The sequence below is a fragment of the Lepus europaeus genome, chromosome 10 (genome assembly GCF_033115175.1).
Source record: "Lepus europaeus isolate LE1 chromosome 10, mLepTim1.pri, whole genome shotgun sequence".
Taxonomy (NCBI): domain Eukaryota; kingdom Metazoa; phylum Chordata; class Mammalia; order Lagomorpha; family Leporidae; genus Lepus; species Lepus europaeus.
The window spans coordinates 110,614,671-110,639,503 of NC_084836.1; the positions used below are offsets into that span (position 1 = coordinate 110,614,671).

Genomic DNA, 24,833 nt, shown 5'->3' on the forward strand with positions numbered 1-24,833 from the left:
TATAGCAAACCAAAGAAAAAAATAAACAATAAATACATAGGCAAGCCAGCACACAGATCATTGCAATTCAGCCCGCGGGTTCCTCCTCTGTCGGTGGAAAACTTGGTGGAAAGCCTTGTTGAGGGCGTTACTGGGGTGGGTGAGGGGTCCTGTATGAGCTTTGGGTTGTTGCTGTTTTATCCAAAAGACAATTGGACACCATTCAAGTTTGAAAATAAAATCACCTGGAATTGCATCCGTTGGACACTGGGCACTTTTTCCTCGCCTCTGTGTCTGTGTTCTCCGAGCACTTGCGCTGCTTACTGGCCGGGAGCTGGGGTGGGGCCTGTGCACCCAGCCCTTGCTGTCCAAGGTGGACGGACTAGTGGGTTCCTGGGTACGTGTGATCTCCACACAGTGCAACATGTGACACAGCCTTTCCTCTGTCACCCGACAGAGGCAGTGACCAGCGCTGCTTGGGCAGAGGGTAATGGGGAAAAGAGAGTCAGGCCCAGGTGGGCTGCAAAGCCAGTGCCGGCACTTTGTCGCAGATGAAATGAGTGAGGCAGGGGGAGAAGAGGGCAGGTAGGGAGGAAGGCCACTCTGCATCCCTTTATTTATTTAGTTTCTAAAGATCTGTTTATTTTTTTGAAAGTCAGAGTTACACAGAGAGAGAAGGAGAGGCAGAGAGAGAGTGAGGTCTTCCATTGGCTGCTTCATTCCCCAGTTGGCCGCAATGGCCTGAGCTGCACTGATCCGAAGCCAGGAGCCAGGAGCTTCTTCCAGGTCTCCCCCATGGGTGCAGGGGCCCAAGGACTTGGGCCATCTTCTACTGCTTTCCCAGGCCATAGAAGAGAGCTGGATCGGAAGTGGAGCAGCCGGGACCCATATGGGAACTGGAAGCAGTGGCTTTACCCACTATGCCACGGCGCCAGCCCCTCTGCTTCTCTTTAAAGGGGAGAGCTTGGTAAGCAGCAGGAGGCAGCAGGAGTAGAGACACTGACATAGTCCCACCATTGCACACGCGATGTTGTGACAGTTTAATAAACTGCATTGAGAGAAGTGAGCAGTGAGCGCCTACAGACCCACCACCTGGACTTCACCATGGGTGTTTGCTCTCCTGGCTTGATCACCTTGATCCATGGAGCCATTTCTCTACCCAGCCATCAAGCCGTCTTCTTTGGGGGGGTGGGGCAGACATCCTCTCACTCCCCATAAAATGCATCAGCATGCATGGCATCAGAGTCCAACGTTTGCTTATGTTTTCTGTTGATCTGAAATTCCCATGCAAGAAAACGTACGAATCTGAACTGTACATTTGCTGAAATGTGCTGAAGGCTTCTGCCAGTGTAACCTCCACTGCTACCCAGACGTGGAACATAGGATCAGCTCAGCAAGTTCGCTGTGCACCCTGCCAGGCAGCAGTTGTGGGATCCAAGCATTTGCTTCTCCCTTACCATTACAGCAAAACAGTTTTCCTGCCTTCATGATGACTTATTCCTGTGGGCACTCACTCAGTTGGTTCTTCTGTCATCCAGGGTCTCCACTGGCCCAGGCCCTGGGGACATGAGCCCACGGGAGACGGTGGGAAAATTCACTGGAGCATCTGGGTCTGCATCTCAGGGCCACGGCTTTCCAGGGCGAGTCACCAAACCTCTCCAAGCTCCCTATCCTTGGTGACACAGGTTTTTGGGTGGATTCTCTGAGTTGTGCACACACGTAGCATCCAGTAAGTGCTCCATCTACGTGGTTGTCCCGAGAGAGGCCGCGGCTGAATGGCTGCTGGCAGCACTCCAGGACTTTGGAACCCTTCTCTTTCTCATGGCCCTCGACTAAACTGCTGTCTCCGTCCAATCTGAGGCATGAAAAGTCCCACTTCTCTGAGTGTTTTGGGGCCTGAAAAATTTAGGCTCCTGGGGCATGACTTCCTAAGGCTCAGAATCCGGTATCTTTTCTTTTCAGGTTCTTGTCCTCGTGTTCCTTGTTACCAAAGCCACCAGCAGTTGGCGTGGTCTTTACCACAATGCCTTATCAGAGTGAAAAGTAGCTGTCTTATTCCTGTGCCCAAGCCCGTACAGCACCAAGGCTGTGACAGGTGGTAGAGAACATGGGACCAGAGAGGAATACTGTTATTCTTTAGAAGAGAGACAAGTTAGCTGACATTCATCTGGGGGAGATGAAGTGGCCTTAAGATCATGGGTTCCTGAGTCCTAGGTCAGGCAGCCCACGCCCACCCCTGCTAAGCACTGAGCCAGCTGCAGGTGAGCCCAAGGGTAGGGTCAAGAGATGCCCATCGCCCTCACCTGCCTGGCTCCTCTTTATTCTATAGTGCTCACCTCAGTACCACCTCCCTCGGGAAGCTCTCCTCTGTGTTCCCATTCCACTTCGTACTCACCTCTGTTATGTTTATCTCTTTGAATTTAACTGTGTCTCAAGAATATTTTTCATATAATAATATAACCAAAATTTCCAAGCTCTTTCTAAGTGCTAGATACTTTACATATATATCATTGCTTTTTAAAAATGTCAACTTCTTTACCCACTTATGTTATAAAATTTGGAGATAAGAGAATATAGAAATAGGAAATAAAAATCTAATTTAATGGCATAGGCCAGCTTTGGTTATGCCTGATTTAGAAAAAAGAGCATAAATAATAGAGTTTTGGAAAATCACAATATTAGCAACACCATTATACCAATAAATGAAAAATGAATAACTATGGAAAAGTCTAACTTACCAAAATTTACAAAAGAGAAATATAAGATATGGTGCTTTCATGGTAATTTAAGAAGTTGAGGGTTATCAAAATTATTCTTCCCCAACTCATTAGGCAAAAACCAGTGATACTTAAAACTTGGCAACAACCCACAAAAGAATTTTAGGCCAATTTCAGTTACTAATATGGATGTAAACAATCTTAAATGAAATAACTGCAAATGGAATTTAGCAATGCATTTTATAATAAATTATCACACAGAAGTCCCAAAAATTATTCTGGGAATTCAAGGATGGTTCAATATGAATAATATCTATTAATAGAATATATATGTTAATAGTTAGAAAATAAAATCCAGATAACTATTTTCATAGATGCCAAATAAGCATTAACTATAATTAATCCATGCCAGAAAAAAAAAACAAACCTATTAGCAGACTAGGAAGAAAAATAAACTTTATTCATTAACAACATGCATTACCAAGAGCTTACAATGAGTTTCTTTCTTAGTGGCTTCATGGTGTGAAATACCAGTGTGCTCACTGAAGTAAGGGCCAAGACAAGAATGCCTGTTATCACTCCTTCTATTTAGCTTAGATTCTAGAGGCACTGCACAATGCAATAAGAAAAGACAAAGAAAGAAGAAAGATGCTTGGGAAGGAAGAACAGAATCAGTCCTCACCCCAGAAAGTGTCTACACAGAAAATCAGAATCTATAGAAAAAAAAAAAACCATTAGAACAAATAAGAGAGTTCATTAAGTTTTTAGACATAAGCTCAACATTCAAAACTTTAATAATATTTGTATAGGTTGATAAACACACACACATAAATTGAAAGATTTTTATAAAAAATTCACTTCTCCCCAAGTTATTGGAATAATGAAGTGGAATTCCAATCAAAACACCAACTGGGTTTTCTTTTTATCTTTACCTAAAACTTATATGACACGGTCAGATCTAGTGGTTATGAGTAAGAGCTTTGAAGTCAAACTGGCTAGTTGCAAATCCTGGCTACACTGCAGACTATCTGCCAGTGAATTTTTTCCTCTGTGCCTTGGCTTCTTCAGTGATAAAACAGGCATAACAGTAGTATCGGCTCCAGGGGATTGTTAACTAAGATTGCAGGGGGTGTGGATGCACTGTACTTCCTGTTAGGCACCCAGTAAATTCTGAGCTGTTATTAGCACTTAAAGTTTCTCTCTAAATAGCCGCACGTGGTGGGTTCATATGTCATTTCTGCATGGAGTTTATGCACATTTAACTTTCCTGATTCTCTCTATGTAATGAACACATTAAAGGTGTGCGTGTGGCAGGCCAGGATGAGGAGCCTTTGAGAATTCCCGGGGGACGTGTTCCAGCCAGCTCACCCATTAGAAGCTCTTTGTACTGCAGGATAACCTGCACCAGGTCCTTTACCCTCACACACAGTGTTGTAGGAGCATGGATTGCCGGGATGCACCCACAGATGCATGGCTGGGGTTGAGACTTCCGCTCTACACGCTCCACTGTCCTTGTGGGTAAAAGAGCTCGGATGATGCTGCCCACACTGTCATCAGAGGCTGATGAGAGGACCCCGAGAGAGCAGGGCGGGTTCACAGTGGGCTCTCCACGAACAGTCCTTTCTGAAGGATTCTTCATATCCCTCTTCCTTCTCAGCCTCACATTGCCTGCTCCCTGTGAAACTCCAGGGGGTGAGAAGTCTCCCAGATGGACCCAGGCACTGCCTCTTTAGAATGTTGGAGCTGGGTCATGGTTCAGATGTAGGATATGAAGGAGAAATTGTCTCCTTTTGTGAGGGGGTTTTAGAACCGCTGAATAGGTAAATATCTTTGAATAACCATGACTCACACACTGGAGGAGCTCCAGGGTCTCAGGGGTGTTTTGCCGTCCGTTTCCATACACAAGTCCATGGAGCATGCATCACCAGAAGTGGAAACTGAGGGTCCAAGAGGTGCGGCGGCTTGGCTGAGGTCAAATGACATTGAGCAGAGCTCAGGCCTTGAATTCAGAGCCTTGGATGTCTTGCCTGCTGCTCTTCCTGTGTGTAGGGGCCTGGCCACGTCCCCTTGTGCCAAGGTCTCTGCCACACATGCATTGGTTCGTTGGCTCCTTGGTCCTGTAGACCTCTTCTCAGTGGAAGCTGTGTGCCTACTTGTCCAGTCATCACAAAGAGTGGACATGTCATAGTGCTGTTGGCCTGGCAAGGTGGCAGGTACAATGGCCAGGGCCCCAGGAATGCCTAAATGCATAGCCACACGCATCAGCCAAATTCCTGAAGATGTGTATACACACACACGTGCACATGCAACACACACACACACATGCACAGAGCAGGTGTGTCTAAGAAAGCAGAATCCTGCTCTGTTTTCACATGAACTTGAGCCTTGCAGCAGGCACTACACCAGCGCTCTGCTCACATGCCCTCAAACCTCAGCATTTGCAAACAGGCAGTCCTGGCTTCTGACTGCTGGTACCTGCAGCTCTTTACCTAATGGATTTCTCTGGTTGCCAGGCCCCAATCTGCCTGCCAGGCTGAAATCTCTAGGAATTAATGCCCTCGGGGAGCAGTGTTCAACCAAGACTGTTAGGAGATGTAAGTAAAGACCCCACCTCCTACCTCCGTACGTGGGATAACTCTGAGATACTTGTTCCATATTGTTTTCTAGAATTCCTCAATGGAGTGACAGATTTGGTTAAATGCCCTTTCTTGACCATCTCCCTTTCCTGGTCTTACTTCCCCCACTCCCCTACCTATGGTGCTGGGATCATTCTCCAACAAACTTCCAGTACCAGGATCTTCATCTCAGGATCTACTTTTGCAGAACTGCAACTAAGAGAAGTGAGATTTTTCTCCGTGGATCTTCATTTTCTGCATCCTAATTCAGTTTAACCTATCCAACCACACAAACCAGAGTCCAGGTCTTATGCATGCTGGCCACCGGGAAGGAAGAGACAGAGACAGAATCGTTGGGGCCTTGCCCACAGGTGCTGAAATGTGACTCCTCTCCCTGGCAAATGTGGGCCACCTGGGCCTTGGACTCTGAACCATTCAGGCTGCTTCTTCCTGTGTGTGTGTGTGTGTGTGTAGATAGAGGAGTCACTGTGATAGTCACTGGGGGCATCTAGATGAAAGAGACATTGTCCTTTCCCTGGAGAAACTCAGAGGGAAAACGTGTTATCACAGTTGGGTGAAGTTGAGGCTGACAGCCCCGTGCACAGGCAGTTATTGGAGCAGCAAATTAGAGCACTGAGTTGGAGTCTTGGGAAAGTCTTCACCAAGCAAATGATACTTGAATTGAGTCTTAAAGAAAAGATTTGGGATGTGTTAGGATTTTCATGGCTAAAGGAAAAGAGAAGGGGACTTGGGGTGCCCAGATCCGTAAAGCTCCCCCCGCCCCATACCACTTCTGTTCATATTCCCTTAGTAAAAGAAAGCCACATGGTCATACCTGAGTTCAGGTAGCAGGTGAAGAACCATCTATGTTGTGCCCATAAGAAGAAAATGAAGATGTGTTACTCAAACCTCAGTCTCTCACTGTTGGGCAGTTGGCTCCTCTGCCACAATTGCTGTTTGGGGGTGAAACATTTTGATCTAAAGCCAAGGCATCTCCAGGCTTGAGTCCTGGCTGCTCCACTTCCCATCCAGCTCCCTGCTGATACATCTGGGGAAGATGGCCCAAGGACTTGGGCCCCTGCACCCATGTGGGAGACCCAGATGAAGCTCTTGGCTCTTGGCTTCAGCCTGGCCTAGCCCTGGCCATTGCAGCCTTTGGGGGAGTAAATTAGCAGATGGAAGATTTCTCTCTCTCTCTGTCTCTTCATCTCTTTTGGTAATTCTGACTTTCAACCAAATAAATAAAAAAGTCAAATAATCTAATGATAGATTATTATAATCAACAGGTGAGTTTAGCAATGTTGCTGGATGTAAAGGCATAGCCTAAAAATCTATTTCTATTAGGCTCCAGCTCTAGACTGCTGAGTGCTAAATCATCTGAAAACCTATGGCTTAAAAGAATAGTACTCATTTTTTTCTCCTGTGGTTTCTGTACATTTTGGATTCAGGAAGGACTTAGCTGCACATTTCAGGGTTTTTCAATGTGGTGCAGTCAGACAGTGGCTGGAATTGGAACAGCCAATGGTTGGTCAGCTGAGGAATGGCTACACATCTTTCTCTCTTCATTGAGTCTTAGGGTCTCTGCTGTGGGCTCTCATGCTTCTTCAGAGATGGTGGCCTAAGACTTCTTGCCTGGTGACTTAGGGCTCCAAAGACAAAAGTCCCAAGAGAGGAAGCCAGGTAGACTCTACCCCTTGCAAACAGTGCCAAAGAATTTGTGGACTTACGCAATAAGTAATAAACAGAGAAAAAAAATAAAAAGTAGTTTATAATAACATCAAAACATAAAATATCTAGGGCTAAATCTAATAAAATATGTGCAAGATCTCTACACAGATAACTAGAAAACACTGTTGAGAGGACTTTAAAAACACCCTAAATAGAAGGGCATACCATGTTCATAGACAAAAGAGTTAATATTGCAAATGTCAATTGCACCAGAATTGATCTAAAGATTCAATGTAGTATCAATTAAAAGTCCAGCAGGACTGGGTAGGTGTGCATACACATGCATGTGCACACATGTAAACAAACACAAAACAAGATTTAGAGAACACAGTGAGTAGACTTATTCTGTGGGACAGTAAGGCTTATTATAAAGCTACAGGCAATCCACACAGTGTGATAACAGCACAGGGAGAGAAAAATAAGCTAACAGAATAAAGGATTCAGAAACAGTCCCATGCACGTATGGGTGGCTTGATTTACAACAAAGCCAGTACTGTAGAAGAGTGGGGATTGGTGGCGGTGGCTGCAATGATTTTTCAATAAGTATTTCTGGGTCAGCTGGATATCCAGACAGGCAAAAGGACAGGGGCCAGTGGGAAGTCACTTTTGATGAGGTGTGGCCCTCACACCTCTAGAAAGGCCCTCCTCTAGAAAGGAGGACCACTGATATTTACCTAGAAATTCTTTCTTTTCTGAGCTGTCATTTCCTTCTGTTGTTCCCAAACCTTCCGTGAAGGCCTGTTTCCCACACACCTAACTGGTATCCGTGGATCTCTGTGGTTACACAGGGTGGTCCTAGCTGTAGGCCAGGACCAGCAAAGCCCACGCAGGCAGCAGCTGCGAGTTAACGGCCAAGCTGGCTCCTCAGTGGGTGGGAGACTCAAGCCCTGTCCTCCAAGTGGCCTCCGGTGTCCTGCTGCCACCCAAGCCCCATTCTGGCTGTCTGCCCTTCAGGATGCCAGAACCCAGAACCCGAGGGCAGTGGGGGAGCAACGCGTGGGAGGTGGAGACTACGGGTGTAGACAGTTCTCGCCAGAAAAGAGGAGAAGCCACAGCCTCGCCCCCACCCCCCACCCCCCGCAAGTGCTCTGAGACCCAGGGGGCTCACTCTGCGGGGAAGGGAAGCCTCTTCGCTGTCACCCCCTGGGTCCCCGTCCGAGCCAGCTGGTCTCCTTTCTCAGCGCACTCCCGCAGACCCTTCCTCACAGCTCCGTCCGGGGGCGGCGCCTCCCGCCGTCTCCAGGTGGTTTCACTTCTGGATCCACTCTCTCCATCACCGAGGCGGCCGGTGCCGGCCTCCGCTGCCCCTGTACACAGAGTGAGAGTTTAAGCGCAGCCATCCCGCCGAGGCCCCTCTCGCGGGGCTCCAATCCGCGGGACGAGGAGCGAGGGCACGGTGCTGAGATCCGCGAGGGCAGGCCGCACCCACGTCCCAAAGTATTTTTGTCGCTACCCCTCCTCCCCCATCCACGCCGCGGGGGGCCTCGGCGCGGCCCCGAACACTTGCACCCGGAGTGTCCCACTTCTGGGGAGGGGCGTCTCTCCAGCTTCTCCCTCCCCTCACCCTTGGTGGCGAAAGGCGGGACGGGAAAGGGCTGTCTGGACAGGTGCGCGACCCTCGCGGACCCTCAGGGGCGGAGGGCCGGGCGCGGGACCCCGCGGCCGCCCGGCCTGGAGGCGGGACCTCCCCGCCCCGGCCCCGGCCCCGGGCCCTCGGCGGCGCCCGAGGCCGGAACAATAGCGCGCGCGGGCGGGGCGGGGGCGGGGCGGGGCGCTCCGCCGGGCGCCGCCCCCGGCCCGCCCCCCGCGCTCGCACTCCCGCTCGCACACTGGCTCCTACCCGCCGCCCGCCCAGGCACTGCCCGCGGGAGCCGCCGCCGCCGCGCCCGCCATGGACGTCCGCCTGTACCCCTCGGCGCCCGCGGTGGGCGCGCGGCCCGGGGCCGAGCCCGCTGGCCTAGCGCACCTGGACTATTACCACTGCGGCAAGGTAGGCGGGGGCGGGTCAGGGGGCGAGGCGGGCGGGGCCTGCCCGCGCCTTCGGACCGGCGGCGGGGGCCCGAGCGTCCCTGGCTGAAGCGCGGGGCTGGAGGCACCTGGCAGCTAGGTCCTCCTGCACCGCCGGTGGCACACGGTGGGGGGCGGGGAAGGGAAACGGACGCGGCAGCCCCGCCCGACGGGCACCTGCCGCTCGCCCAACACCCTGGCGGTCACGCTGGCGTCCTGAGTTCAGATCCCAGGCAGAAGTGACCCCGACAGCCAGCCGCACGACGACACGGTGACACACGCACCCACGCGCGCTGACATCCAGGGGCCCACTGTCACCCACCAGGCGCGTTCTTCGTGCTCGGCCTGACTGTCCCGCACAAGGCTGTGCACCCGGACACGCAGCCGCTCGCCCACGTAGGCTGGCACCCCGCACAGTGGTGCCGCAAGCACCGTCCCCTGCCCCGTCCGCCGTCATACCCAGGCACGGCCGGGGACGGTCACACAAAGAAGGCGCTCCGACAGGCACCCGCGCGCACCCACAGGGACTCGCGTGGGCGCACCCTGCCTCTCACAGCCACCCCCTGGACGGTGAGCCGCGGGCACCAGCCTCCCTGATGGTCACGCAGTCGCACCCGGGGACAGCGCGGACCCCGCACCGCCCGGTCCTCCCCGCCCCCGACACCTCGGTCCTGCACACTCGCGCGCCGGGGTTTTAACTTCTCCGCGCTGGAGCGCACTAATTGGGCGGTTCACTAATTGGCCGTCGCTGCCTGGCGGTGCCTCGGATTGCGAGCTGGCAACGACCAATCAAGGCCTGCCCCTCCCGGGAACGGCGAGCGGGCGCCTCTCCGGGCTGGGGCTGCCGGAAGGGACACCCTCCACCCTACCCCAGCCAGGGCCCCGGGCCTCGAACCCCGGCCGCGAAGCGACCGGCCCCCCCCCCTCCCCCCGCTCCACCGCCGGGCCGGGTCGGGGGCTACGGCGCCGCCACAAGGCCCGGGTCCTCTTCGCTGGGAGGGAACTTTCAAACTTAGTTAGGAAACCACACCGTCTGTGCGTCCGCGGGTCGGTGCGGGCCGGCCGGAGCCGAGCGCGCACCTCGTCACTCGGAGCCCGGATTGAACCGCGCGCGTGGGTTTTCCTGCGGCCCGGGCGCAGACGCGCGGGCTCCGTGGTGCTGCTCGGTGAGTGCGCATCCCGTGGCGAGATCGGTGGCCCTCCCGGGGTCTCTCCCAGACCCGGCAGGCTCTCGCCCTAGCCCCCTGCCGTAGGGATGCTGTGGGAGGGGCGGCATCCTGGAGCCGATCGCGGCGGAGGGGGGAGCCTTCGCCGAGTGAGTTCTCAGGCCCCAAAAGAGAGGCCTCCAGCAATGCCCTACGCACATCTCCTGGGGGCGGGGAGGGTCCGGGGCCACCGGAGCCTGGGCTCGCATCGGGCGGGGGTGAGCGGCCGGCGAGGTCTTGTCCAGCGACCGGCAAAGTTAGAAGCCGAGGAGGTGGACGGTACCCCAGAGGACGTGGCTCTGGCACGGCTTCCAGCCTGAGGAGGGAAGACAGATTCAAAGTAGCAAGCAGAGGGCAGGGAGGAGAAGACTAGGTGTGGGGGCAGCTGGTCTGCGTCCTGCCCTTGGCCTTGTTATTTATTTATTTATTTTTTTATGTGAAGTTGGCAAGGCAGGCAGCAGTCTTTGGCTTGGGGGTGGGGATTGGGGATTTGTCTTAAAGTGTGGGTGGCCGGTGGGTGCCTAGGCCGTAGTGCTGGCTCTGGGGCGGAAGCGGGACTCAGCTGAAGCCGGGGTTTTATTCTGGTGCTTTAGAAACCTCTGACGCAGCACCAGAGCCCATGTCAGGCCCTGCCGGGAGCGCGTGGTGCTGGTTTCTGCCTGTGTACTAGGAGGCCTGGCAGAGCTGAGCATGTGTCCAGTGGGTGTCCAGTGTGTGTGTGTCTAGGGGGAGGGTGCTCACCCTGGTCGCTTAGATATAAGGTTTGACCTTGCCCTTGGACTTGAGACCTGCTTCTCGCTCCTTCAGGCTGTGGAGGGATGCAGCAGGGGACAGAAGCAAGGGAGGGGTGGACTGGGTGCTGCTGTGATCCGAGCGCCACTTTCCTGGTTCCAGAAGCTGATGGTGAGGAATTGGGGGGATGCCCATGATGCAACCTGGTCACTCTCAGAACTGGAGGGGAAACTGAGGCCCAAAATGCAGCACTGGCCACACTTGGGGCCTGTAGAGTGGTCTGCAGAGCCAGGACACAGCCCACACATTGGGAGCTCTGTCCCTGGAGCCCAGGAGAGGCTTGTTCCATAGGGACTCAGGCCTTGGATACACCGACACAAGCATTTGCCCAAGTAATGCCCAACAACCATGGGGCAGCTGACCCGGAAGGGCCCTTGGCGACCGTCCCCTTGGCGACCATCCCCTTGGCGACTGTCCCCTTAGAGATCCTTTACTGAGAGATTTCCAGCCTCTTTCAACCGAAGTCATGAGCAGTGGTTGTTCTTTTGTTTGAGAAAACACACAATGACAAAAAGCTGCTCTGGCTTCCTTTTTGCTTTGAAATAGATGTGTGTTTTATTTATCTCAATAATATTGGCATGCATTAGAAAAATAGCTTGGCAGATATGAGGCAGGCATGTTACTTATTGAATGGAGTAGCAGTGCTTGATGTGCAAAGCAGCTTGTGACACTGTGGTCCCCAGGATAGGTGGCCCCAAGCTTGTGGCCATTGAGCACCTCCTTCTTCCTTGCTTGCAGAAGGGGAAACTGAGTCATGGAGTACTTGCAGGTCACAGAGCAAGTGAAGAGTGGAGCTGACCCCCAGTGTCTGGACTCCCAGCTGGACACTTATCTGGCCGTCCTCTAACTCTCTGTCCTGGTTTGGGGCTTAAGGGCCTCTGACGTCCCTCCTAGGGCCATTCTGATGCTGGTCAGGCACTTCGCCAGGCTCAGGGGTTGTGCCGGCTCCCTGCTCAACCATGGCGGACTGGGGTACTCCGACCTCTGTTTGTGACCCAGGACACATGATTTTTAGCTCCTTTGTTACTCAGCCATGTCTTGCATGCATACAATAAAATGCAGGTTCCGTGTGCACGGTTCACGAGTTTTGACAAATGTAAACACCTGTGAAATCGCCATCCCCATTCAGATATAAGACCTTTCCATCGTCCTGGGGAGCTCCCTCACACCCCTTTCTACTTAGCACCCCAGAAGCAGCTGCTTCTCTGACTTTATCACCAGTGCTTTGCTCAAGTTCAGATTAGGTGTAAAGAATAAGTTACAGCACTTCGTAAGGGAGGTGGCATTGTGGTGCGGCCCCTTAAGCCACCGCTTGCAATGCCAGCGTCCTGTATTGGAGCACCAGCTGGAGACCTGGCACTCTGCTTCTGATCCAACTTCCTGTGAATGCATCTGGGGAGGCAACAGAAGATGGTCCAAGTACTTGGGTCCCTGCCATCCATGTGGGACACCTGGAGGGAGTTCCTGTCTCATTCTTCAGCCTGGCCCAGACCTGGCTCTTGCAGCAATTTGAAGAGTAAATCAGTGGATGAAGACCTCTCCCTCCCTTTTTCTACCCCCCGCCCACGTTGTTCTCCCTTTTTCTCCCACCCCATTGTTCTGCCTTTCAAACAGATAGATACATCTTTAACAAACATTTTAAAACAAGAACTTTGTATGCATCATAAACATTTTTATATCTGGATTCTTTTTGCTTAACATGCAATGTCTTCAAGAATCATGCTGTCGCGTGTATTCATGGTTTCACTGCTGAGTAATATATGGTATGAATCCAGCACAGTTGGTTTGTTCATGCACTTGCTGATGGATGTATGGGTTTCCAGGTTGGGGCTACCATAAATGAAGCTACTATGAATGTGCTTGTATGTAGCTTTTTGTGGGTGGGGCAGATTACTTAATATCTCCGAGCCCTGGGGTTCTCTTGGGGAGTCATCCACCTCTGAGGTTCAGGAGGGTTGGGTGAGGTGATACTGGCTAGGACAGTGCTTGGCACGTACCAGCCGGTAGATAACGGCATCGGTCATCTGGGATCTCTTCCAGGAAGAGGCTTTGCATCTCTGTTCCTTCATCCCTGGTACAAACATCTTTCAAGACCAAACTGAGTACCACCTTTCCCCTGTAGTGCCCCATGGTCAGCAACCTCCTCTCTTCCTCCAGCCCCATCCCCCCCGCCCAAGAACCTGAACTACATGGATGTAGTGTGTTCTGCCACAGGTACTTAGTGATCAATTCTGTGTACTAGGCACAGTGTTAGGCAACCAGTGCAACAGCTGTGAACAAAATGACTCAAATTGTTGCCCTTTCGAGCTTACATATCAGTGTGAGAAGTCATAAATATGGGGGTGAAATACTTGTTTTCGGCATTGGGGTTGGTTGGTAACTCAACCTTGGAGGAAAAGGAAGCAGGGAAGAGGATTGGGGGTGCCAAGACCTGGGAGCTGGTTTGCATTTTATTTATATATATATATATGTATGTATATGTATATATACATATATTTAATTTTTTGACAGGCAGAGTTAGACAGTGAGAGAGAGAGACAGAGAGAAAGGTCTTCCTTTTTCTGTTGGTTCAACCCCCAAGTGGCCATTACGGCCGGCGCATTGCAGCGGGTGCGCTGTGCTGATCTGAAGCCAGGAGCCAGGTGCTTCCTCCTGGTCTCCCATGCGGGTGCAGGGCCCAGGGACCTGGGCCATCCTCCACTGCACTCCTGGGCCACAGCAGAGAGCTGGACTAGAGAGGAGCAACCAGGCCAGAATCCAGCGCCCCAACCAGGACCAGAACCCGGTGTGCTGGCGCTGCAGGCGGAGGATTAGCCTAGTGAGCTGCGGCACCGGCCTATTTATTTATATTTTTAAAGATTTAAAAATTTATTTAAAAGGGAGAGAGAGAGAGAAAGAGATGTTCCATCTGCTAGCCCAAATGGCTACAATGGCCAAACCCAGGAGCCCAGAACTCCATCCATGTCTTACATGGGTGGCAGGGACCCATGTACTGGGTTGTCATCTGCTTTCCTGGGTGCATTAATTGGGAGCTGGATGGGAAGTGGAGCAGCAGGAACTCCCGTACTCTGATGTGGAATGCCGGCTTCACAAGCAGCAGCTTAACCCGCTCAGACACGACACAGGCCCCTGGTTTGCAACTTTAAATAAGGAAGGCCTTTGGTCAGACCAGTGTTTCTTAAATTTATGGACACACGAAGAATCATCTGGCAAGATTTTAAAAACAGATTCCTGGGCTCCACCCCCTTTTGGTCTGGGTGGAGCCTAAGATTTTGCATATCTGATGAGTGCTAATGCTGGCCCAGGGATCACAGGTTGTATAGCAGGGTTTGGTTGTTTGTGTACAGGTTTGCTGTAGGCTCCTGGCAGGCGGGAACCGTGCTCAGCACCTGGCCCAGTGCCCACCCATAATTGCTCATATATATGAGCTGGTAGATGGAAGAGTCACCTGTCCACCCACATACATCTGGACTCTGCATTGTGTGGGCATGGGGATCTCGTTAAGCTTGGTTAATGAGTGATCGGAGTCTCCTTTTGACAAAAATCCGCAAGGTGCGGGTTGCTGGTCCTGCCTCAGCTTGACAGCTGCTCAGCATCCTTGGGCGAGATGCACGTAGCTTCTTTGTGCAGGGGCACAGGTGGCTGCAGAGGGAGGATCCCTGGGCTGGATGGGCTATGAGCTGCAGGGGCTGGTCCCAGGGAGCTCTAGAGAGCTGCTTCTGTTAGGAAGCCCTTCTTCACTTTCCCTACAGCTTCTCCTCCCAGGCCTGGGACTGCTGCCCCAGTCTGCCAGGTGACTTTGAGCACTTTCTCCTGGCCTCGGGTCCTCTCTGTTGAAAGGGAAAGCGAACCAGTGACTGTCAGCTGGTGGGGTGCTGAGGGGTGGAGATGGCAATGAAATAAAGGCTGCAACTGTCCTTTGTCGCTGTGTCTGCAGCAGGCGGGATGTGGGTGGCCCATGCTGGGCAGGTGGGCCTGCAGGAGCTGGAGAGGGCAGGAGCCACTGTGCCCGCCTTTGCTTTTGCACAGCAGGCCCCCTTCTCTGTGAGTCCGCTCTCGGTGGTTTCAGTCTTGTAGCCAACTCCAGCCTGAAAATTAATAGAAAACTATAGACAATTCCTAAGTTGCAAATAACTTTAATTTGGTATAGTGTTATAATTGTCTTATTTTATCTTCAGTTGTTGCTGCTAATGTCTTCCTGTGCCTAATTTAGGAATTAAACTTCCCTGTAGGTGTGTGTGTGTAGCAGAAAGTTGCCTCCACCAGGGTCTTGCAGTCTGGTTTCAGGCTCGCTTGGAACCGGGTCTTTATTCCCCATGGAAAGGGGGCAATGGTTGTGTTCCCAGAGCTGTCCTGGCACGCAGGTGCGGGGCTATTTGCTGAATGAATAGATGGATTCCGAGCTGGCCAGTGTTGCCTGTGATATGAGAAACCCAGCATCCATTTGGCTTTTATAATCTGCAATGTTGTGATGAGACCGTGGTGTCCACAGCAGAAGCCAAGGGTCCCTGGACTGACCGGCCATTCCGAGAGGCGCTTCCCTGAGTAGGCCAGAAGGCAGCGCCTGGCAGGTAGAACAGCCGCCAGGTGGGAAGAGGCTGGGTCTGTGCACACGGAGCCAGGTCCCAGGCGCTGCCCTGCCGTGTGGCAGCCTGCCCCAGGGGTTTCTGCAGAGCCTCTATTTGCTGCTTTGGTTTCCTAGAGCTGGTCTCAGGGCGTGAAGGCAGCATGGATTCTGCAACCCAGCAGACCTGGGTTGGAACACCGTCTTCACCATCATTGCCCCAGGCAAATCATTTAACTTCTCTCTGCCTCAGTCTTCTATCTGCAAAATGGGCATTTGGCACTGCTCCAGGAGTTGCCCTGAGGGTGGAGGTCAGGCATTGACATCTCTTGGCCCCAGCAGGAAATGCTTTCATTTCCGCTCACAAGGAGCAGTGCACGTGCAAAGCTAGAATGCACGGGCACTCACTTTTCCTGCCAGCTGCTGGAGGGCTGACCATGCCTGAAGCTGCCCCGCCCCTTTCCTTGTGAGGGGTGGGGCCTCTGGATCTGATCTCCCAACACCTCTGGGCAGACCACGGAGGATTACGGATTGGGAGTGAGCTGCTCATTTCTGTGCCTTCCCCTGCTTCCTTCTTGAATCTGTGTAGAAGGGAAAGTGGGTTTTGAAGGCAGAGCAAGTTGGTTCAGCTGCACCACCCACTGGCTGGGGCTGGTGACCTCGGGCACGGCACCTAACCGGCCCAGGCAGCGGTTTTCTTGTCTGCACAGGCTTGGGATAGATTTTCTCCCCAAGATGCCTGCAACAGACCCCAGGGTGCATCCCTGCTCCCCATGCCCTCTCCCCTAACCACCCCGGTACTGGGCTCACTATTCTGCCCTGCTGCGAACTGCTCTTGGGACAGAAACCTCCTCGCCAGGGGACCTGCCCTCAGCCAGTGACTGCATGAGGGGGGAATCAGAGGTGTGGTGGCACCTGGCTCACTCTGGGACTACACTGAAGTGCCCCCTGGCTGCAGTCTCTGTGCATGGATCAGCCTCTCCCTCTGTCCAGGTGTCCTCCCCGCCTCCCTTACAGATGCACCCCACTGCCCAATACCTCCCCAGCTCAACTTTCTACGGGCAGCTCTCCCTTGCACACCTGTTTCCGGGGAGCCCAATGTGAGACTGTCCTCAAGATGAAGGTAACTCTCCCATGACCTGCCGGGGAGCTGAGGAAAGCAGGAGCCTTTGGACACCCGTGTCCGAGCCAGGGCTGCCCGCCCCAGGCCAGCAATACATCCCTGCTGTCCTAGGCCAGGGCAGGACACTCCTCGGTGTTCCAGCATAGCCAGTGGTTCTAGCATGTGCCGCAGACCACAGCACCACTTGCACCTCAGCTCCTCCCAGGTGTACTGAATCCGAACCGCTGGGGGTGGAGCCCAGGCATTTGAACCGCCTTCCAGGTGATTGTTTTGGGCCAAAATTTGAGACACAGAGTGTCCTTGGCTATGGGGGACATCAGACTCAGGCCAGTGTTCCCATCAGCAGAAGACCTGAGACGGAGGTTGAGAAGCAGCAACATGAAGCTTTCTGTACTTGGACGTGGTGCTTCCAGCTCCCCTAGCCCCCATGCTCCGCTCCTTAACCTGGTGGGCTGGGGTGAAAGCTCTGTGGCTCCCTCTGCGGCTATCCAAGCTCCTGTGCTCCCGGGCCTCCCCTCCATAGGCCAACAGCATCCCCAGCCCACCTTCCAGCAGCTGCTAGAGCCCGCGGTCTAGAACATGGGTCACCGTGACATTTCCTGTAAGGCTGTGTGTGTGTGAGAGAGAGAGAGAGAGAGAGAGAGAGAGAGAGAGAGAGAGAGAGAGAGAGACTGTCATTGCCCCAGGCAATTTTATTTATTTTTGAAAGATTTATTTACTCATTTGAAAGGTAAAGTGACACAGAGTGAGAGAGAGAGCTTCTGTCCACTGGTTCACTCCCCAAATGAGTGGGGCTGGGCCAGGCTGAAGCTAGAAGCCTGGAACTTCATCTGGGTCTCCCACGTGGATGGCAAGAGCCTCAGTCCTTGGGCCAGCCTCCGCTCTTTCCCAGATGCGTTATCAGGGAGCTGGACCGGAAGCAGAGTAGCTGGGACTGGAACCCAGACACTCCAGTGTGGGATGCCAGTGTTGCAGGCAGAGCTTAACCTGCGCCACAGTGGGGGCCCCGGACAATTTTACATCGTCACTCCGCATCTCGAGCCAGTGGATTACAGATCCAAATAGTATTTTACACAGCAAAGACGACTCTCCATCGAGTCCCCGAGCTTTCAGACGGGGCTGAATCCCCAGCACGGAGCACGCAGTAAACACTCAATAAAAACTCATTGAGCATCTGAGAAGCCGAGCAGGAAACAGCTCATTAACTGAAAACCCCCGGTCCTGCTGCTCATCCTAGCGGGCAGCAGAATCCCAGCTGTCCAGCAGCAGGCCTCAAGCGTCAGGGTAATTGATCAAAATTTATTATCCTGTGTTGTACAACATCTTTTCACTGAGATGTAAAAGTACGATTTACCACGACCCATTAAGTTAATAATTACCGACCATATGTTTTTACGGCTGTTCCCAACCCACGCTGAGAAATCAGCCCGTAGGTTTGGGTCCCTGTGAGTAAGGTGACTGTGGAGCAGGCGGACAGAGGTTTTGCTGCCAGGAGGGGAGACCCAGGGCTGAGGTCTCTGGAGGCAGCACAGGCCCTGTGCCTGTGTCCCCATCTCAGCCACCGTCTTCCAGTTTACTGCCTCCCCCACTTTCTGGATCCTTGGTGCTCTCAAGCAGATGCAAAGTCTGGACACAGCTGTAGTTGCCGCAGCTGGGGAGGGCATGTGACCGGCGCCCAGTGGGTCAAGGCCAGCGATGCTGTGAGCCTCCTACAACACCTGGAACTGCCCCCACCACAGGCCCAACAAGCCGACAGCGCTGAGCCTGGGAAACAGCGGTGCAGGTTGGAGGGCCCCCGAGGGCCTGATATTTCACCCTGGGTCTCACAGTGCACTATGAGGAAGGCATTACTGCCCCTTTCACTCAGCCCGGGGCAGGGGGCAGTCAGCTCCTCCAAGGGCTTTGGATTCCTCCTGGGACTCCCAGCCCTGGCTGCCTGTCTCTTGGGATTTTTATGCGGCTCAGTTAGGAAAATAGCATTTGGACCATGAGGCCAGCCTGGGCATAGTCAGGGAAGACTTCTCAGAGGAGGGGACACCTGCTTGTGCTTGGAGGTGAGTAGGACATAGCGGAGTAAAGACGGGAGAGAAGAGCATTTCAGGTGGGAGGCACAGCGCGTGCAAAGGCACAGAAGCGGTGAGAGCGTCAGGAGGTGAGGCTGGAGAAGGGGACCAGGGCATTTGGGAAGCTAGTCGTTATCTCTGGGCCTCAGTTTCATCATCTGCAAAATGGGGTTCACAGTGCTTGCCTACTGAGCAGTCAAATGAGGTATTAATGTGTGTGAGCACCTGCTATGGTTAACTTCAGTTCCTTTTCCAAATCTACCTACGATGCCCAGGAGCCAAGCTTGGAGTTTTAATTGAGACAAAGATTAAAAAATACCAGGGCTCTGGCTGCTGGGTGTTCCTGGGCTTCTCTCTTCTCTCTGGCTTCTCTCTGTGTTTCTCACTCCTGCATTAGCAGGTGCACTTTTAGGGCCTGATTTCATTTTCATATGGCCACACACATGTGAGCTGTGAGTATAAGTGTTCGTGTGTGTGTGTATTTACAAATGTGTGTCTATATATCTATAAGCTAAGGCTTTTCTGATCAGTCCAGTGGGGCTTAGAAGAGAAGGGAGGTAGGTAAATGTGTCTCCATCCACCTTTTTGAGCAAAAATTTCCCTCTCAGTGACTGTTGTTTTTAAAATTTTTGTGCTGTTTTATGGAGGAAAGTAGGGTAGAAATAAGCACACATGATCCTTTGGGCATTGACCAGGTTCGAGCCTCATTTGCCCCTCCGCCCGCCTCATGTCCTCACCAGCACTGGGCTGCCAGGCACAGGTGGCTCTGTTTCGTTGGTGAGAACTCTGAGGTCCAGATTGGAGGTGGGGGGCTGGTGGCGCTCGGGTGTGAGTTCCCAGCTGGGTCCCCTGTGTTCATCCGCAACCTGAGACCTCATTTGCTAATAGAATGCCTTCACATTACAGCTAATTAAAACGTGCTTATCTCGAAGTTGGGCCTCATTTGCAGGGATAATTTAGAAGCTTGTCGGAAACAGATCTGACTCAGTAGTGTAACCCGGGGTCAATCTCATGCATAAATTTTATTGTCCCACTGTGCTGCACCTTGGACTTGAACTGAACTTTATAATGTGGAAGATGGACCCTGGGCTCTTTGTTGCTCATTGATTCTGCAAATATTTACTGAGTGCCTGTGGGTGCCTCTCAGAGTTTTAAAGACAGCCCTTCCACCCCACCCCACCCCACCCCACCCCACCACACCCCATGCTTTCTCTGAGCTCTGCATCCGCTTGAGACGTAAGTTAATTGTTCAGCAACACCAGATGTGGCATCCAACGGGACTCTGAGTTTGCTGGACGTGCTCGGGTTTATATCCAGGTGCCTACAAGCTTTGCACCTGTCACTCAGCCTCCCTGGGCTCCCTTTCCTACACATGCGTCTCCGATGGGTGAGGAGGCCTCTGGGAGGTGAAGCCAGTAAGCCCCGCCCCCATTCCTGCTGCCAAGGCTGCTCAGGCCATCAGACCCCTAGAGAACAGCCAGCGTTGGCTCCTTTTTCTGGGAGGGGAGCAAACTCAATGGGTTTTGTAATCGGTTCTGCACATTTTCTGATTCATCTGTTCTCTCTCTCTCTCTCTTCCGGGATGCTTTGGAATCATCCTGGCCCGGGATCAAATCCCAGTTCTGCTGCTGATTAAGAGTTAACGCCCCTATTCATTCCTTCGTTCATCCAGAGAACATTGGCCACCTACTGTATGCAAGGCTTTGCCGTGGGCGCCCGGCATAAGCAGGTGATTCAGACCTGGTCCTGCCCTTGAGAGCCACAGTCTATGAGAGAAACTATTTCAAACGTGCGTGGTGAGCCTTAGAAGTAGCACCAGAGACTCCGAGGCCCTGAGGCCAGCCTGGGCATGGTCAGGGAAGACTCCTCATGGGAGGAGACACCTGCTTTTGCTTGGAGGTGAGCAGAACTTAGCCAAGTCAAGTCGGGAGAGAACATTTCAGGTGGAAGGCACAGCATGCATGAAGGCACAGAAGGGGTGAGAGTGTCAGGAGGTAAGGCTGGATGGTCAACGCTGCAAACCATGGGGTCGAGTTTGTTTTGCTCCCCACTGGTGGGTCCCTCTCGTACTGTCTGCTCTGTAGCAGGTGCTCAATCGAAGCACACTGAAAGGACAAACAAGTGAATGGGGCGGGTTACATTTTCCCGAGATGTCCAGCCATCACCTACTCCAAGCCACTTCTGGACAAATCCTGTCCCCTCCCTAGGTGTCACGTAGCTTGTTGGCACGTTGTTAGCAGGAGAATGGAACACATGAACGGGAGGGACAGTGTCTGGGGCCTGGGAGTGTTAATGAGTGCCACTTTTCCTGGTAGCACAGTGCCAGGCTCGCCCTCCGCTGAGCCCAAGGAACAGCGCAGGCGAAGCTGAAATGTGAGTGCTGAGGGCTGCTGTTTGAAACCCTGGTCCTCGTGGTCCTTGAGTGAACGCCTGACTTTTTGGGTCACAGGCTGGCGGGCCCCTGCCACGGTGACCTTGCTTTGCTGGGAGGGAGGTGACGGTCGCCGTTGTTTGGGCCGAGGCAGTCGGGGCACAGCGAGCCTGGCCTTCGGAGATAACGAGATCTCTCTGCAGCCATGGGGTCGGCCGTGCCCAGCGAGCAGGCATCTTTGGTGGCTCCGCTCCTGAAGTTTCCACCCCCTCGCTTTATTTCTCTGCAAATTCCGACCATCATGTGACCTGCCCAGAAGCTTCGGGAAGGGGCACTCACGGGCCGCTGTGCTGCTGTGCAGCCTCGTGAGCAGCGTTTAGTCTGCACTTTGCTTTCTTCACATCCAGCGTCGCAGAAAGCTCTGCTCTGCCGGTCTCCTGGAAACCCCTGGCTCGCCCTCTTCTTTTTCCTTGTGATCAGTATGAGCTGTTCCTTCTGCTTGTTGGTTCCTTCGGTCCCCTCCACTACAGCATCCACTCCGCAAGGGCAGGGATGCTCGTGGCTGCTCGTGGGCGTGGCCATCAGAGCAGCCTGGCCTTCCAGGCCTCAGGTCTGGCCGTTCCTTAAACACTTACGTGTGTTATCCTGGCCCCATGCAGCCAGTCCCATGGGCTCCAGGAGATAGGGACCTCAAAAGCTGGGTCTGGGAGCTTGGCTTTAGCTCCAAAGGCTATGGGAGACCTGGAGATGTGTCACCTGCTGGAAGAATCTGTGTGGCTGTTTTTTTTTTTTTTTTTGGGGGGGGGGGGAAGCATTGCACGGGGACAGGGCAAGAAGTGGGTCCAGCAGAGCAGTTGGGAGGGGATTTCCATGATCCAGAAGAGAACTGATGGTGGCTGGTGGTGACACTGTTCGGTAGCCACGTGTGGCTGTTTATATCTAAAATAGAGTGAAGGGGGGCCGGCACTGTAGCGTATTAGGTTAATCCTCCACCTGCAGTGCTGGCATCCCATATGGGCACCGGGTTCTAGTCCCAGTTGCTCCTCTTCCAGTCCAGCTCTCTGCTGTGGCCCAGGAAAGCAGTGGAGGATGGCCCAAGTGCTTGGGCCCCTGCACCCGCATGGGAGACCAGGAAGAGGCACCTGGCTCTTGGCTTCAGATTGGCATAGCTCTGGCTGTTGTGGCCATTTGGGGGGTGAACCAACGGAAGGAAGACCTTTCTCTCTGTCTCTCTCTCACTGTCTATAAATCTACCTGTCAAGTAAATAAATAATAAAATAGGCACCATCTGCAGTGCTGGCATCCCATATGTACACTGGTTCCAGTCCCAGCTGCTCCACTTCTGGTCCAGCTCCCTGCAAATGTGCCCAGGAAAGCAGCAGAGGATGGCCCAAGTGATTGGACCCCTGTACCTGTGTTAGGAACCTGGAGGAAGGTCCTGGCTCCTGACTTCAGCCTGGCCCACCCCTGGTCATTGTGGGCATTTTGGGAGTGAACCAGCAGATGGACGATCTCTCTGTCTCTCTTGTCTCTCTCTCTGTAACTCTTTCAAATAAATAAATCTTTTTTTTTTTAATGCAGTTTCATTCCTCAGTCCCGCTTAGCTATATTTCAAGTTCTCTGTCACCATGTGAATAGACCCTATTGCGCGGCACAGATGTAGGATATTTCTTCATTCTAGAAAGTTCTGTTGGCTCAGTCTGGCTTGGGTTACAATGGTGAGGGGTTGGGAATGGAGAGAAATGGAGGCACTGGGAAGTCCGGGGATGTGGTATGGATGAGAGCTGGGGATCACTTGGGTGTGGGGTGTGACAGAGAGGGCGTCGCAGTGTTGGGACCCTGGATGTTGGCTGTGGCTGGTTAACAGGAGTGAGCATGTGGACAGCTCCTGATTGTTGTCGATTTGTCATTTTCCACAAGGGTCATCCCCATCTCATTGCATCCCCCGCACAGCCTGGAATCTTCCAAGAATCCCCAGCTGTGTCTGTACTTCCTGCCAAACTCCTGCCACTTGGGGCCTAGCGTGGACCCGAGGTTCCTGCGAGGGGGCGTTACCAGCGTCTCCACGCAGATTTCAGTGGGAGGCGTGGCGTTTGCCCCTGTGGCTCAGTCTGATGCTGTCTAAATGCCTCCCGCAAGATCTTCAATCAGACGGCAAATAGAAAACAGGAAAGTTAGTAATAAAAAATGAATTAGAGCGATTAGCAAAAGGTGAACGGCTTCAGCCCTTGGGCAACGGGCAGGGTTGGCGTAGCCTCGAGGGAGGCCTGCTGTCCAAACAGGAGTCAGGATTACCGCAGCCTCCAGGGCTGGCCCCGGGCTGCTCGGCACAGAGGACTTATTATTGCCTTCGGTTTTGCAAAGGTCATGGAGGTCCCCTCGGAGGGGGTGCTCTTACCACCCCGGTGTTACTGCCGCCCACGTTTCTGACTCAGGGCAGGCTGGGGTCTCTTCCTGTGGAACAGAGACAGGCGTGAGCCCCGCTCCCCCTCCCCGCATTGCAGGACCCTGGAAAAGCCCATCTGCGCCTCTTTCTGGCACCTTCCACGGGGGTGTTTTGGGGAGCCCTTCCTCGCTGCCTGGTGGTGGGATGGAAGCAGGGACACGGGCGTTGATGGGTTGTCACAGGTGCTAGATGAGTTCCTGTGATGGCAGAGAGAAACAGAATTCCGGGAGCGTGCTGCATGGGGTTATTAGAACTCCCACCTGGGTGCTGTTGGATTTGTACTCGCCCGGAACAGGAGAGACCTCTAGGCCCTGTGGCTGGAGGTCAGGGACTAACAGCCGCCTTTGCTGCTTGTCCCACAGTGGACGGTCGGGGCTGGGCTGGGCTGTGTCTCACGTATGCAGGCTGATCTGACAAACTCCTGGGGACCGGGAGGCTTATTGACAACCGTTCACTTCTCTCAGTTCTATGGGCCTGGAAGTCCAAGCTCAAGGTGCCAGCAGACTTGGCGTGGGGCGAGGACCCCTCAGAGCAAGCCTTGTTCTCATTGTAACCTCCCCTCGTAAGAGGGCCCGGGGTCTCTGATCAGGACACTAATCCCAGCCTTGCCAGAGCTGTTCTCGTGACCTGTCACCTCTAGAGGCCCCGCCTCCTGATGCCATCTGCATTTCACTGTGTGAATTTCTGGGGGACACACACATAACGTCTGCTCAAGCTGTGTGGTTATGGCAGCCAACCGGCGCTTTTGGCTGCGAGCTGTGTCAGTTGGCTGATCCCTACCTACTGAACCTGTCAGTGCTTCTCACATCTATTTTTTTTTAAGATTTATTTATTTATTTGAAAGGCAAAATTACAGAAAGACAGAGGTAGAGAGAGATAGAGACAGAGTTCTTTCATCTGCTGGTTCACTCCCCAGATGGCTGCAATGGCCAGGGCTGGGCCAGGCTGAAGCCAGGAGCCTGGAGCTTCTTCTGGGTCTCCTGCATGGGATCAGGAGTCTGAGCACTTGAACCATCTTCCACTGCTTTCCCAGGCCATAGCAGAGAGCTGGATGGGAAGTGGAGCAGCCGGGACTAGAACCGGCACCCATATGGGATGCTGGCACTGCAGGCTGTAGCTTTACCCACTATGCCACAGCGCCCTGGTCCCCCCGCCCCCCGGCCCTGCTTCTCACATTTTAATGTGCACGGGAATCACCCAGGGGTCTTGTAGAAGTAAGGATT

The 24,833-nt window shown here is 53.2% G+C and overlaps 1 protein-coding gene across 1 annotated transcript in view; it reads left to right on the plus strand.

Annotated features, from left to right (window-relative positions):
• Window positions 1-8,930: 8,930 nt before the first annotated feature.
• TOX2 (TOX high mobility group box family member 2) overlaps window positions 8,931-24,833 on the plus strand; it is a 132,600-nt gene continuing 116,697 nt past the window's right edge. The window contains exon 1 of the mRNA XM_062202363.1: window positions 8,931-9,029. Within this exon, the coding sequence (XP_062058347.1) occupies window positions 8,931-9,029 (99 nt within the window). The remainder of the gene's footprint in view (window positions 9,030-24,833) is intronic.